This window comes from Echinops telfairi, unplaced genomic scaffold, assembly GCF_000313985.2.
Source record: "Echinops telfairi isolate 266 unplaced genomic scaffold, ASM31398v2 ScPeMD7_2;HRSCAF=8, whole genome shotgun sequence".
Lineage (NCBI taxonomy): Eukaryota > Metazoa > Chordata > Mammalia > Afrosoricida > Tenrecidae > Echinops > Echinops telfairi.
The window spans coordinates 70,678,306-70,694,841 of record NW_022103898.1 but is presented as its reverse complement, the minus strand read 5'-3'; the positions used below and the strand labels follow the sequence as shown (position 1 = coordinate 70,694,841).

The 16,536-nt window shown below is 34.8% G+C and overlaps 1 protein-coding gene across 5 annotated transcripts in view; it reads left to right on the top strand.

The window, feature by feature from the left end:
- MON2 (MON2 homolog, regulator of endosome-to-Golgi trafficking) overlaps positions 1-16,536 on the top strand; it is a 129,055-nt gene that overhangs the window by 26,609 nt on the left and 85,910 nt on the right. For all 5 annotated transcript variants that reach the window (XM_004700487.4, XM_004700486.4, XM_045289923.1 and 2 more), the window contains exons 3-7: positions 3,260-3,387; positions 4,513-4,644; positions 6,354-6,483; positions 8,894-8,991; positions 10,581-10,706. In XM_004700487.4, coding sequence (XP_004700544.1) covers positions 3,260-3,387; positions 4,513-4,644; positions 6,354-6,483; positions 8,894-8,991; positions 10,581-10,706 — 614 coding nt within the window. The remainder of the gene's footprint in view (positions 1-3,259; positions 3,388-4,512; positions 4,645-6,353; positions 6,484-8,893; positions 8,992-10,580; positions 10,707-16,536) is intronic.

Genomic DNA, 16,536 nt, shown 5'->3' with positions numbered 1-16,536 from the left:
AGAGCGAGAGACAAGAAAGGCAAGACTTACCAAGCCATTTATCTCTCTGCCCTTCAGTTAATCCATCTTGTGTTTATTGGCCAGGCTGGCAGAATAAACTATCTCATTTACCAAGCATATGGTGTTGCTGTAATAAGTAAACACCATGCTTTTTAAAAGTGTTAGGTAGAAATGAACGTGTTCCTATTCTTTCCTCCAAAGCTATATTGAATATTTTAATGGAAATTAAAATACATTTAATTAAAAGGTCAGTCATTTTCAGGTTTTTCATACATAAAGAGCAAGAACAATTTCTGTTTCCAATGACCACTCCATTTTTTAAGAAGGGAAAAACCCACCTTCACCCACTTTCTTTCCCACACATAATCTTTCTCTTGTATAGTTGTAATCTAGATATGGTGAGAATTAAAAAAAATAGATAAACCAAAAGCAGTTATTTTGTTGATAATCAATTAATAGCATCTTAAAGTGGCTATGGGCGAGGTGGTGGTGTAGTTTACTGGTGTATTTGTCTCATGTATCATGGTTGTTTATATCATTGTTGCATCAGTTGGATTAGGTGTATTGTTGGTACTGCACATGTTAAATTTAAAATGTACCCTAACTGTGTAAAATGTTTCTATTAATACACAATTATGATTAAAATACAACTCACATATTAAAATTGTTAAAAACTAGCCTTAAGTCATGTTGAATGTGGGAACGTCTTACAAGAAACCCCAGAAACAATAGTGAAATATTCTTTTAAGAAATAAGGCATCCCAGAAGCTTTTGCTGCCTCAGAGAATGCATTTGTTAGAAAAAGTTCAAGTGACTAAAGAGTATCCTGCATAGATAAATTGGCACTAGCTTTTCTTTTCTTTCTTGTCGTATTATTGGTATCTTTAAAACCAATGGTGGTATAAACTGTAAGATAATAGTTGTTTTTGTTTTGCTTTTTAAAATAACAGTATCCATTTTCTTTTTATTTGTCTGAAGACTTTAGATATACAACTTTAAAGTGAAGACTTTGCTTCTTTTTTGACACTTTAACGTCCATTATCATTAGGATACTGTCTACTTTAAGGCATGATAACCTGACGTTATGGGAAGAAAATAGAGCTAATAGTCCTATTTTCAAATTCTTATCTTAAACCAAAAAAACAAGCTCACAGTGACCTTACAGGGCAGAGTAGAACTGCCCCCTTGTGTTTCTGATACTTTAAATCTTTATAGGAATAGACAGTTTCAGCTTTCTCTCTTGGCGCAATTGGTAAGTTCAAACTGCTGATCTTGTGGTTAGCACTCAATGTGTAACCTACTAAGCCACCAGGGCTCCTAAATCTTAGCTTCTCACTTACTGCCATCAAAGCAATGCTGACCCTTAGCGACTCTGTAGGACAGAGTAGAATTGTCCATGTGAGTTTCTCAGAAGAAAGCCCTGTCCTTCTCCCATGGAGCATCTGGTGGTCTCAAGCTGCTGGCCTTGTGGATTGCAGTCCAACGCTAACCACTGCATACCAAGGCCCCAGGTCTTACCTTACCATCTCCTTATTGCTTCAGTGGCACCAACTCAGATCATTTGGGCCCATCGTAACTTCTATAAAATTATTATGATGCTAAATGAGAAACATTAACATCATAAAAGTTATCACTATATTGTGTTACTATTAAAATTTTAAATTCAACTAAACATTTAATAATGTTCGATTCTTTAGGGTAGAGTAGGGTAAGAATAGCCTTATATTGCATTGATTGTAACAGAATGAGTTATATATATATAAAACTTTATGTCTCAAGCATTTGGATCCGTGGTATGAGACATTGCTAGGGAAAATTTATGTTTCTGGGTTTGAATCAGAATCCTATATACGAGAGGAAGGAATGAGAGGGAATCCTTTTGAAAACACATTTCTTGCCAGTCAGACTGGCCTTTTATAATTGCTGCATCAGTAATTCATACTGAGGAACTTAGCTTGCCATCACAGGAAAGTATAGTCTTTATCATAGCATAAAAGGAATGTTGGGAGACGAAAGCTGGAGATTTAGATGGTACAATTAACAGTGATTCTGCAATCTTAATGGTGAGTCTAAATGACTTGGAAATTTTTTTAGAAAAACATTTTAGAATGTGTTTAGGACCTTTGAAAACATAAGTCAAGAACATGTTAAGTGTTCTTTTCAATTAAAATTATGTGCTGTTTATTAAAAGTTCCTGAGGATGACAAAGTTGTTTTTATAGTCTGTGTGTAGCCATTCAGGAGCTCTGGTAGCATAATGGGTTATACATTTCGTTGCTAACCACAAAGTCAGCAGTTCAAACCCACCAGCTGCTCCAAGAGAGAATGATGAGACTGTCTACTCCTCTAAAGATTGATTGACGTTTCAGAATCCATGAGAGCAGTTCTAGTCTGTCTTATAAAGTCTGTGAGTCAGTTGGACTGGGTGGCAGTGAGTTTGGTTTTGAGTTTTGGATATAGCTCCTCAGTAAATGTATATTGATTTGATTTCACTTTGTAAATTTAAATATGAATAATTCATTTTCTAGCCTCATTTATTTTTGTTGACATTTGAAAACTTCTTTAAAAATTGACTAAGTAATGCTTCAAATTATGGTATCCACATCCAATTCATTTACTGTCCTAGTGATAAGAAGAATGACATTCTTATTTTTAATTGTCTATTGCTTGAAACAAAAATTAGTGATATGTAAATTTGAGACATACAATAAAATTCCAGGGAGTTTCTGAATATTCATTCACAAATGTTTTGGAACATATACATATATGCATACACATGGGCTTTAAAAAGTTCTTGAATAAATTCCATTTTTCCACAAATTTTTGAATGCCTAGTATTGTGTGTCATGTGCATGCATGTACACACACAATTTTAATTGCTCATTCTGCTCTAGGGTATACATTCTTATTTTAGTTTCTCTTTTGTACTATAAGAAATAGGTTACTTATCCTGAAGCATAATGGAATTGCTGAGAAATCTATACTCTGAAGTGCCCTTAGAGTACACAGCAGAAGATGGAGGAGAACCAAAGGGCAGTGTTTAGGAGAACAGAAAGGAAAGCTATAGATAAGGGTTAAGGAGTATAGTTTAGATACAATGTCTACATTTAACCTGAAATATTTTAACTCTTACTACAAGACTTATATTTTGGTGTTTGTTTTCCATGAAGCAGTTTTTATTAATGTCACTTTGGTTATAATTATGCGTTAGTATTTATTCCTATGTATGAATTAAATTTAATAATTTTTGTGTTCTAAAGCATTGAAAGAGAACAGCTCAGAAGTTGTTCAGCCTTTTTTAATGGGTTGTGGAACCAAGGAACCGAAGATCACTCAGCTGTGCTTGGCAGCCATTCAGAGACTCATGTCCCATGAAGTTGTTTCTGAGGTAATATGAAGATTTTTATCTAAACCGTGTGCCTAAGAATAGAAACAGAATTTTTTATGAGGGGACATTGGAACATACTTGGCATAGAATATGACCCAATCTTATAAATAACAATGTGCTTAAATTAATTGGCTTAGTTTTGAAATATTGCCAGACTATATTAAACACATAAAAGTAATGAATAAAAATAAACTACATTTTTTCAAGCTATTTTTAATCTAAGAAGTCATGATTAAATAATATAAATGATAATTTTGAGATGCAAGCTAATTTTTAATATTGCATAGTTAATAAGTTTTCTAAAAATATTGAGAAAAATGTATTGGATTGTTTTCCTAGATCACCTGAGTTAATAATTGGATATTCTTTAATTTTACTGTATTTATATCTAACCTTATGTTGATAAAGCAAGAGAAGAAATTTCATCCCTATGAATCTGCATCCTGCTTTCAAATTTAATGATACTACCTTAATTCTCCACTCCTTAGGGTACTATAATCAATCACCACCCACTGCTGATTCCAATTGATGGAGACACTGTAGAACAGATTAGAACTGTGTTAAGGTTTCTGAGATTCTAAGTTTTTATAGGAGCATACAGGTTCATCTTTCTCCTTTTGAGCAGCTGGTGGGTTTGAACATCTGACCTTTCAGTTAGCAACCCAACACTTACCAGAGCATCCTCAATTGAATTGATAAATATGTTAATATGATTTACATTTAACCATTTTTATAATGTGTTGGTGAAATGAAAAATAAGACCAAGCAGCAGACTCATTTAATTTGGTTATGCCCGTATTATTTATAAATGTCCAAATGAAATAACTTTCATGATTATAGATGTGAGCTTTGATTTTGACTAGGTGTATTAAGACTGCAATGCTGCTGTTTTAAGTATATGCTAATGAGGTACTACATTTTAGAGAAATTTACTGTTTTGAAATGAAAACAGTAAATGCATGTCTGAAGTTGGTTGAGAGATGTATGCATATCTAAAAATATGATTTTATTGTTGTGTTCAAGAAATTCTCTCCAGGAAAGGTAAGGTTTATGTACATTTTCTCACTTGGGACTCAAGCACATATATTTTATTTGTTGAAAATAATTGAAATAATTATTTTACAGACTGCAGCTGGAAATATAATTAACATGCTTTGGCAGCTAATGGAAAATAGTCTAGAAGAACTTAAGCTACTTCAAACAGTTCTTGTTCTTTTAACAACCAATACAGTAGTTCATGATGAAGCACTGTCCAAGGTAGGAAACTTGTTTTCGAGAATGACCACCAAAGGACTTAATCTATACAAGTCAGTACTTCACGTATTGCAGTTTGTAGCCAACCTCCACTTGTATAATCTCTTTTTCTCAGCAGAATGACCTTATCCAGGGAAATGATTCATAATGTTCTCTAGCATAAAATAATAATGATGCCACTTAATTGACTCAAAGGCATATATAAATCATAGATATAGGAATGGGTTTTCAACTTGCACTTAATTCTAGCTCCAGTCTAAGAACAGTTGATTCTTATGACATGCCCCTGCTTGAATGACCAGGAATGTGAATAGTCTTGCTATTCAGAATGCACTGGAAAGTTGACTATGACAGATATAACTAGTTAAAATCTAACACTTTATCGTTTGATCTCCTTTTTAACCCATTTAAAAGTTGCTGTAGATTTTAAGATTTTCTGATCTCTTATCAACTGTGGGTTTTTCCTATTTTGTTATTGTTAGCATTTTTGAATCTTTATTTTGTATTTTTGTATGTTTTACAGTATGTAAAATCCAGATAGGTGAAATCTAAAGAGACACTAACTGGACTCATTGTTCCTTGCGGGTACAGCAGGGGAGATTGAGGGGGAAATGGGGAGCTAATAATTAGGAATATAAGAAAAAAGAAAATGTTCTAAAATTGATTGTGGTAATGATTGTGCAGGTTTTCTTGTTATGATTGAACTATTGAATTGTATGGTATTTGGATTATGTCCCAGTAAAACTGTTTATATAAAAACAATTTTTAAACCAAAAGTAGATATAGTCTTTGACAATATTTGAGTAAATTATTTGAAAGAAAAAAGTATGATGCTGTTTAAACCAAAAGACACTTCCTAATAGCTGTTGTGATGATTGACATTATTCATGAATAACCATTAAGGACTTATTTTCCTCAGATTAGAGTTGAAATCAAGCAATGATATTTAAGTAAAGCCCCTTGGTGGGCTTAGTTATTACCAATAAACAAAACAAAACAAAAAAACCCAAACTTTCTGTCATCGAATCAGTGCCAACTCATAGGGACCCTATAGGACAAGGTAGAGCTGCCCTTGTGAATTTCTGAGACTGTAATTCTTTACAGGAGTAAAAAGCCCTGTCTTTGTTTCGAACTTTGGACGTTGAAGTTAGCTGCCCAATGTGTAACCACTACACCAGAGCTTCTTTAATTCCCAATAGAAAATAGAAAAAGAGAAAAGTAGTACAAGAAGGAGCTGGGGGGAAAGGAAATGAGAAAAATAATATGTTGACAGCTGTCCGTGTTCTTGGGTATTTTTGATTCCCTGTGATAATCCCTCACTTAAAAATAACTTGACATAGATATGATATATTAGTCCATTTTAATTTGCCTCTGACCCTGAAGTGATGACTGCAGGAGTCTTCCAGTGTTTACATTGGATAAGCACTATATATGATAGCTGTTTCTCACTTCTTCCACATTCCTACTCTTTGATAATAGATAAGAACTGTTCTGTCACTCATTTTACTCTTAACAGTTTTTTCCTAGTTAAGAACTATTTCCAACGCACGGAAAGTAGAGTAATACAAGAACCTTTAATAGTTTATTGTTTAAAGTTGTTCTTTAGTCTTTCAGTAATAGCTGTCGTTCATAATTTGCCTTAGTTACATGAGATAAAGTTAATAGCCATGCTCTTCATTCTTATTTCAAACGAAGTGAAATTTTATTTTTAGGCAATTGTTCTTTGTTTTCGACTACACTTCACAAAAGATAATATTACAAATAATACAGCTGCTGCTACAGTGAGACAGGTTGTTACTGTTGTTTTTGAAAGGATGGTTGCCGAAGATGAACGACATAACGGTAAAGTGACAAATGTTTCTTTTGGTGGTGGTTGGGTTTTACCTATCCTGATGTCCATCCTTTGTCCTGTGAATGTGGGATACTCCACATCTAGGATACTTTAAAATATGTCTATTGTAAAGGCATTATTGACATTGCATGTTAATAACCATCAGTGCCTTATTTTTCAATAGTGGCAGTTTGAAAATAAATGCTCACAATTTTATAACTCTAAAAAGCCGATTCTTCATTTCTCTTATTCTTGTCATGTGTGTGTACATAGTTTCATATTGGAGATGAAGTGAAATTTTGCATTATGATGAAACATTGCATGTTATGCATTTTAAAACATTATTTTCATATTACTTTATCATATTTAAAATGTAATGGTTACATTATATTTTATAATTGTTTTGTAACTTAACTGATAAGCTCTTACAGAATGTACTTGGTGGTACTCCCCCAAAACAGATAAAAATTGCTGATGTGAGAGAGATAGTACATTTGGAGTTTGTTCCACCAGGTCAAACTGTTAATCAAGCTTTCTATTTAGAGGTTCTGAAAACAGTGGTGACAAAAAAGGCCTGATTTGTGGCAGACAGGGGACTGCACCTGCTCATGCAGCCATCTCAGTGGGCCAGTTTTTGACAAACAGCATACCTTTCTTGCCCCACACACCATGCTCTCCTGGCCTCACTCCATGTGACTTCTTTTTGTTTCCGTGAATGAAGAGGGACATGAAAGACAGTGATTTGATGATGTAGAGGAAGTGAAGAAAAAAAACGAGGGAGGTCCTGTCAGCCATCCAAACAGATGAGTTTGAAAAGTGTTTCCAGGAATGGAATGGCAGATTTGACAAATGTATTAAGTGTAATGGAGAGTACTTTGAAGTTTTGTAGAAAATTTTAAATACCTAGCTTTGAAAAAAATTCCAGAGTTTTGGGTACTCCCTCATATTGTTTGTTATTTACTGCTGTAGGAGTGTCTTCCAAAGTGCTTTTATTTTGTTTTAAATTATTTCTTTGGGATAAATTCCCAAGATTACCTTCCCTCTGGTGATTTATTTTGTCTATGCTTATTAACATATGTCAATAAAAATTATAAAGATTAAAAATTATATTTTGACAAAGTACATTTATTGTCATTTTTAGCATCTTTTTCTTTGTGATTTTTAATAACTTCCTAGGAACTTAGAAGTACATCCTCTCAAAGACCTGGTAGATTGTCCTCTTTTGTCATAATTTCCATGACTTGATAGCTTTTAATAATATAATTTTCATTTATCATCCTTAATGGATGAAAATTAAATCATCTTACTAGATGGGAAGATCACAAGATACTACAATCATGAGCAAACTATTTGCTTCATATAATCAAGGAACAAAAGATTAAACTACTTTTCTCTTTACATAATTTATGTTTTATAGTCTTTTATTTACATTTTATATTATTTTGGCAATGCTAGTTTTTAAAGATTGGAGTTTTAATAACTAATAGAAATCTACCTACTCTAATAATTACTTCCCATGAAATTAGTCATTGGTCGGATTTTTAACATTCAGTTTTAGGCATTCTGAACCCCTTAGGTGACTAGGATATCTCCTTTGACTCTCGTACTTTGATTTTTCTATATTTTCTTAAACCTAAAACTAGATGGACTTCCAGCAGTTTGGAATGTTAAGGAGTTAATCAGACTGTATACCACAATTAGTTAAAATATTCTTAATCACATTTTTAACAATATGGCAAATTTCTAATGTCAGTATTTTATGAACTCAAGCCTTCATACAATTCTTGCATTGATAATTTAAGTTGTGTCTCTACAAAGCTAGTGTCTCATTTAGTACTTTGGAATCAGGTAGAAACCCTTACAGGCTCTCTCAAGTGACTACAATCAACATTTAAATCAACATTTAAAAGTCTCTCATAATTTGTAGGTATGATAACTTGTTAGCATCCAAACAAATGCTGAAAAGACCATACTTACTCTTAGCTAGTGAATACCTATAAAATCGACATAGTAATTACAATAAAATGAGTAGTTAATTTGAGTATACATGGTATACATGGTAAAATGAAATAGTAATTAACCATACAGTAAACTTGTGTGTGTTTGGTTGTTTCAAGGTACATAAATTATGTGGATTTCAAATTCATGGAATAAAGGGGCTGCAGGTGGGAGGCTGGGAAAATCAAATGTATGGGCGAAAATACTAGGCTTGTTAAAGTGAGTCTAAGATAATGAATTATTTTTTTATGGAACTTTATATAAAAGTAAATTCTATATTTTTTCACTTTGGAGGCATAGTTTTGAACTTAAAGTGTATAGCTCTTTATACAAGTATTTATTTTATGCGTAACTTTAGAATGGTACACAAGATTTCTTATAAGCCATTATGAACTCCTAAAACTCATCCTATTTTGATTGCAGTTATTATAGAACAACCAGTACTGGTTCAAGGAAACAGTAATAGAAGATCTGTCAATACCCTCAAACCTTGTGCTAAAGATGCATATATGCTTTTTCAGGTATTTCTGCTGAGAAAAATGATTTTAATTTTAATTTTATCTTGTGTGTTCTTTTTAATTTTGAAATTTTGTCTGATTTGGTTTTTCTTATTAAAATGTCCAAAGTAGAATTAAGTTACAATCTAAAGAGCAAGTTCTACATTTACTGTATACAGTAGTATCTAATTAACATGATGAGCATGCACTTTGCTTTGCCAAAATACCTACATTGGTACTTGTTTTCACTAAGTAAAAGAAATCCTAAGAGGATTCTCACTTGCGTGCAAAAAAGGCAAAATCCATGTGAATGAGGATCAGCATTTCTTTTGCATTGAGCTGTTAAAAAGAAGCAGGTGGGGGCCTTCCCCTGGTAGACACTCCGAATGGTGGGCTTCAAGCCCCCTTGCCTCTGAACTGTGTCTGTGAACACTAGACAATAGTGTTATTTAGGTTTTCTGTGTTATTTGGTATGATTTGTTAGGGTATTTTTGGGGTTTAGGGATGTTCAAAAATGTTCCTGTGTAAATTAATGGTAATTGCTTCTTTGCTTTTCACCATTTCAGCATATTAAAAGTTTCATCAATGCAACAAATGTATTAGTGTGCTTGACACTATGTATGTATGTATGTATTGTGATAAGAGCTGTATGAGCCCCAATAAAGTGATTCCAAAAAAAGTTTCAACAGAAAAGTGGGTGAAGGGAGACGTCGGACAGGGCAAGATATGACAAAATAACAATTTATAAACTATCAAGGGCCCATGAGGGGGAGGGGGGAATAGGGAGGGAGGGGGACAATGAGGACCTAATGCCGGGGGTTTAAGTGGAGAGAAAATATTTTGAGAATGATGAGGGCAATGAATGTACAAATGCGCTTTACACAATTGATGTGTGTATGGATTGTGATAAGAGTTGTATGAGCCCCTAATAAAATGATTTTTAAAAAAAAGGCAATTAGAAAGAAAAAAAAGATGCTGTACTTTCAGATGGTTGGGAAAACCTGTATTAGAGAGGACTAGTTTATATATGGTCACTCTGAGTCAGATCTACTCGATGGCTGCTGGTTTTAAGCTTCCTAGTGACACAAACAGGTTATGTTCGACCACCAAGCGCATGTTTGGTGTTTGAAACAACCCACTAGTGCCATGCAAGGCAGGCCTGCCAGTCTAGGTTGGTCATATTTCAGGCATTGAAAACCCTATGGAAAGCTTTTCTACTCTGAAACTCCTGGGTTCACCATCCATGGTGTGTTGTAATTTGATGTGCACATCCCTATTTTTATGTTTCCTATCATGAATGAGTCTTTTAAGTAAAATAAGACTTATCTGTATTGAAATTTTAATTCATTTTAGATTAAAGAATTACTTTAAAGAATGCGAAATTTTAGCTCTTATCTGTATGTGTTGTATATTGTCAGTGGTTATAAAATTGTTTAAAGTTTCACTGATGGAGTCTATCAAGCGTACAGTTTATCAAATTTGCATTATCCATGTGTCGTTTCTGAGAAGTGAAAACTTTCCTAAAAAAGAGAATTTTTCTTTGATTTTTTTTTTCAACTGTGATTTTTGACAGATACATTTTAAACATGGGATTGTTTGATTTCTTTTCATAGGACCTTTGTCAATTGGTTAATGCTGATGCCCCTTACTGGCTAGTGGGCATGACGGAAATGACTCGGACATTTGGCCTTGAATTACTTGAGTCGGTACTGAATGATTTTCCACAAGTGTTTTTACAAGTAAGCCATTTGTAGCAAGATTACTTTTTTAATTACTTTACAGGTTTCTTTTTTTGTTTTCTTTAGAGAAAGCGCCATTTTGTTTTCACATTAAAATTAAAAGAAATTAAAACTTGAGATTTTAGACATATAACGATTTGTGTTATCTTACAACTTTTCATGTCTTAGCATTATGAAATTTTATCAGAGGTCTTAGAGATTATCTACCGATGTGCTTTTCTTATATAATATTTGTATTAGTCTAGGTACTTTGGAGAAACAAATCCATGGCGACTCATGTATAAGAGAGAGTTTTATGTAAAGAAAAGGTGCATCACGAAAACATCCCAACCCAATGCTGCCCAAGCCCACAAGTCCAACATTAACCCATTAACCCAACACCAGTCCACAAAGTCCTCCACCTCACAAAACAGAGGCAATGATGCCGACTGCAGGAGGAAAGCTGAGTCCGTGAACGTGTAAGCATCTCAGCACTGGCAAGGGTCTCCACACGGCTGCTCCAGCACCCAGGGCTGCATCGGGATAGATCCATGCGGCTTCTCCTTGGGGATGTCTTGGAGGAAGTCAATCTTGCAAGCTGAAGCTGCTAAGGCAGCTGTACCCGATACAACCATCACAAAACAAGAGACCCGAGAACTAGAAAGGCAAGGCTTCACCACCCATTTACCCCTCCGCCTTTCAACCAGCACCACATGTAATTATCGGCCAGGCTGGCACAATTAACTAACTCAATATTTTAAAACCTAATAGGAATTGTTGGTGATTTTTATTTCTGTATGTAAAACTCTGCTTTGGATAATTGACATAGAAAAAAGAATTAATACTTAGCAAATATAGTGTACCATACAAATTATTTCAAAACAGGTAGTTAATAAGAAAAGAAGTAAGAACTAATTCAGACACAATGCATGTATATATGGATTGTGATAAGAGCTGTACAAGCCCCCAATAAAACAGTTTTAAAAAAGAAATAATTTAAGTATCACTTTATTTATAAGAAACTGAAGTCCAGAATAAATTCAATGACTTAAACAGAGTGTAGTTCCTTAGTTATTAGAAATCTTGAACTAAAATCTTTCAGCTACTAATTTCGCTCCTTCCTCCACCATGCTGTTTCCCTAAATTCTTGTCTACAAAATAAGGTGAATTGAGTTTCATGGTAATATAAAATTCTGTAGCTTTGGGCTGAAATTTTTTTGGTTACAGTTCATAATTTTAGTATGCATTAAGCAATCATTAAATGCTTCTGATCATGATGCACAGTATTAACTGATAATGCTCTTCTTTATATTCCAATAGAATCTTCAAAAATTGACATCAGGTCAATTATGACTCGTTGTGACCCTACGGGGGAGGCTAGAACTGCTCCCCTTGGGGTTCTGAAGTGTAAATTTTTACAGGAGCAGAAAGCTCCTCTTTGCCCCACAGAGCAACTAGTAGATCCAAGCTGCTGATTTTGTGGTTAGCAATCCAGTGCACAAACCACTACACCACCAGGAGTCCTTTATAATAGGATAAGCAGTATTTATTTTAAGCTTCTTTATTGTGAATTAGGTAAAAGCAGATATTCAACAATTCATGCACATCTTGTTTCAATAAGCAGTATTTAGTTATGGCCTGTCCACAGTTCTACATAAAATGACAATGATAATCACTGCCACTTTTTGAGTGCCCATTAGGTACTATGATTATGCCTGATTTTTTATTTTTCACATTAAATTTTATTTCCATAAATGGCCTGAGTTAATACCATGAGGAAACTGAGATGTGCAGATGCTTGTTAAGTAATTTGCTCAAGGTTGCATGGTTACATTGTAAGTGACTGGGTTGCAATTTGCACCCCTGTTGATCTAAATTTCAAGTTTCTCCTCTAAACCCTTCTTTTTTAGCCATCACCTTGAAATAAATCCAAGACACAATGACTTCACCCCACTTCCAGCACACTTCTAGTGTAAGCCACTGTCACTCCATGCCTGAGTAATTGGATGTTTCCAAATGGATCTCCTTCCATCTGCACTTGCTCTGCTTTTCCCTAGTTACTTGTTATCCCTTACCCACAAGGATCCTTTACAACAAGCTAGAGATCATTTTTATCCTTTGTAAAAGTGCTTCAGTAGACATCCTTTCATCCAGTGTAAAAATAAAAGTTTTTTTATGGTCTGTGGGACTAGTCCTGATTTTCTTCCCAATATTCCTTGACTTTAGCTTTCCTATTCTTCCCCTTTAGCCATGCTCCTGGTGACGGAGTGGGTTCGCAGTAGGACCCCACCAGCTGCTGCTTCACGGGAGAAACATATGGCAATCTGTTTCTGTAAAGATTTCCAGTCTTGGAAGCCTTATGGTGCAGTTTTATCCTGCCCTATACAGGCCCTGTGATTCGCAGTCAATTCCATGGCAGTAGGCCTTTAAATGCCCCAAACAGTTAAATGCCTCAAGACCTTTGCATTTTTTTCTGGGCCTGAAATTCTGTTCTCCATATGGGTTGCTCCCTTTCTTTTTGAGGACTTTGTTCAACATCAACTTCCCCAACCACTCTGTGTAAATTGGCAGGCTGTTTTTGTTTGTTTGTTTGTTTTTCAATTATTCCAATCCCTTTACCTTTTTATCTTAAAAAAAAAAAAAAGACCACCATGATGTACATGTGTTTGTATATTTTTATTTTCTCTACAAGAAAGTAAGCTCTATGGGACAGAGATTTAGATCACTGGACAGGTGCCTTAAATAGTGTGGCATGTTGTAGGTATTTAATAAATATTTATAGAATCAGTAGATTGGTAAACAGATTTGAATTGGAAATTTTGACAGATTGGATTATATTTTCTGAAAACACTTGAAAATGTTTTGCTAGACTATTTATATTCATAAAATAAGTATTCTTATTTTATAAGTATTCATAAAATAAGTTTTATTTTTCTTGCTATATTATAGGGGTCTGTCAGTGGGCTAGGGGACAGGGCTTATTCTATGTAAGATCATAGTCTACAATTTTTTCCCCCAAGAGATAAATATTTCCATTTACTTGTAATTCACTGATTCACCAGTATTTACCAAGCAACTGAAATATTCATGCTGGCATATGGGTTCAATAAGGAGCTTTGGTGGTGTAGTAAGCTAAGTATTGGACTATTAACCACAGAGTCTGCAGTTAGGATCTGCTGCATGGGTGTAAGATGAAGCTTTCTGTTTCCATAAAGATTTACAACCTCAGAAACACACAGCGGCAGGTCTACTTTGCCCACTGTGTGTCAGAATTGACCTGATGGCAGTGAGGGCTTTTTCCTCTTTTTTCTTTTTTTGAGTTTGGTATGGGTTCATGGCCAAGGATTAAAAACTGGACAAAAGTAATAAAATCTATACCCTGTGGTTCATACACTCTAATGGAGATAAATTAATGATAAGATTTGTAATGAATTCACTGAGAGAAAAGTATAATTAGTGCTATGAGGATGAATTATTTAGGTGCCAAACCAAGGATAATGTTCTTAAACTTATAGTGAAGAATAAAGAGTTGTTGAGGAGATAGATAGGTGCGATAGGAAAAGAATACTCCAGACAAAGGAAATTACAAGAGCAGTGAGCCTCATGAGCAACATAGGGTAGGGACGTTAAAAATTGTGTTTAACCCTGTATCCCCATTGCCTAGTGCATGCATTAGACACTCTGAAGTAACTGCTGAACAAGTCAATGAGTTATAAAATGGGAGAAGCAAAATAACTAAGATTTCTAGTTTCAGCAGTGAGTCATTTGCCAAAATGGCTCACTGGTTATTACAAGGGAGAGATTTTTCAGGTTTGTTTGTTTGTTTGTTTTCTTCCTGTTGTAGATTTTCTTTGGTGTAAAACAGCAGAACTTTATTCTCTCGCAGTCTGGCACCAGAGGATGTAATCTGAGTGGCCACAGTGTTGATTCTTTCTGAGGGCAGATCTGTGCTATCCCTTTCTTCTGTTTTCTGGCCACAGCTGGCAATCCGTGGTGTGTGTTGGTTTGTGCCAGTGTAGCTCCTGTGTCCTCTCATGGCCTTCTGTGTTTCTTCTCTTCTTATGCATATTTTTAAACTTCTTATTGTGGTGTGAGTGAAAGTTTTCAGAGCAAATTAGTTTTGTAATCAGTTCTGCACAAATCGTTTCATGCCACCTATTGCCATCCTCACAATTTAACAATACTGTTCTTACTTTCTCTCTGTTTACTGTTTTCATTCATCATCCTTTCCTGACCCTTCTTGCCCTCCTAGTTTTATCCCTGAGCAAATGTATGGTTGATTGTTCTAAGCAGTGCATTCTTCCCTGGTGTTACTGTTCCTTAGAGGCGTGTTGGCTGAAAGTTTGAGCCAATGGGCTACCTTCAGTTCCTGGCATGAAGGGTGTCTAAGGGTCCAGTCTCAAAGGTTCCACCAGTCGCTATCTGACCACTAAGTCTTGCCTTTTTTCTGATTTTGAATTTTGTTTTCTTTCATTATTTGGAATGTTCTATTGTGATCATAATCAGAGCAGTAGATAGTGGTATCTGGACACCATTTAGTTTTTCTGGTTTTAGGGTAGTGGAGGCTGAGGTTTGCATGGTTCATTAGTCCTTCTGGACTAATTATTTTCTTATGTCTGTGGTTTTCTTAATTTCTCTTTGCTCCAGATGGTAAGAGACCAATCAGTGGCATTAGATGGCCACTCATAAGCTTTTAGGAACTAATCATTGCTCACCAAAATAGAATGTAGAATATTGTATTTGTGGGATGTATTATGCTAATTGACCTTCATGGTTATGGTCTTGAGAATCCCAGGTCCAATGACTCATTCCTTGAAAGTGTTTGGCTAAGACATGTTCACAGCTTTGCCCCTGCAAAAATTACTGTTTTTTTACATGCCCATTTTGAAATAAATGTCTTTGAGGCACAAAAAGTGTTCATTAACTTTGTGAATCTGGAACTCAAAAGAAAACTTAGGCTTAAACTTTTAAATGTTAATGTTATTGGAATATCCTTGCTCATTGAAGATGTAGGATGAAGTGAGATCATATGTGGTGAAAGCATAGAGTAGGAAGAATGGTGTGCTGGAGCTCTGCAGAACTTCAAATAAATGATTATGAAGGATAAGGATGGAAGGCAGATCACTAAGAGAAGGCCAGAAAATTCAAAAACCAAACTTACTGACATGAAGTCGATTCCGACTCATAGCAATCTTATTTATAGAGCAGAGTAGGACTGCCTCTGAGAATGCAAGGCTATTAATCTTTATAGGAGCAGAAAACTTCATCTTTCTCTTTTGATGGCCAGAAAGGGAGGAACAAATCTAAGGGTAAAAGACAAAGGCAAAGAAAGTTTCGAAGTGAATCAGGTAATCAGTTATGTCAGGTGCTTCTAGAGATTTGATTAAGGTGATGAATGAAAAGCCAATGTTTGCTTTGACTATAGAGATAATGGTGAGTATAATAATAGTTTTATTGGCATAGAGGTGGTGGTTGTTTAAGCAATCCAAGTAGAACAAACATTTTAAAGTTAATCTTTGAGTCTTCTCTGCGAAAAAATGGAATTGTTATCTTTGTAATAAAATCTGTGAATTATATATGATGGGGCTTCATGATATTTGGGAAAAATGGAATGAAAAGATAATGGAATTACTCACAAACTTTTTGAAGCTCCCTGGTATATCTTATAATGTACATAATTAAGTTTCCTCTCCTCAACTGCCTAATTTAAATGTTTTTTTAATTTATCATTTTATTAGGGGCTCATACAACTCTTATCACAATCCACACATACATCAATTGTGTAAAACGCATTTTGCATTCATTGCCCTCATCATTCTCAAAACATTTCCTCTCCACTTAAGCCCCCGGC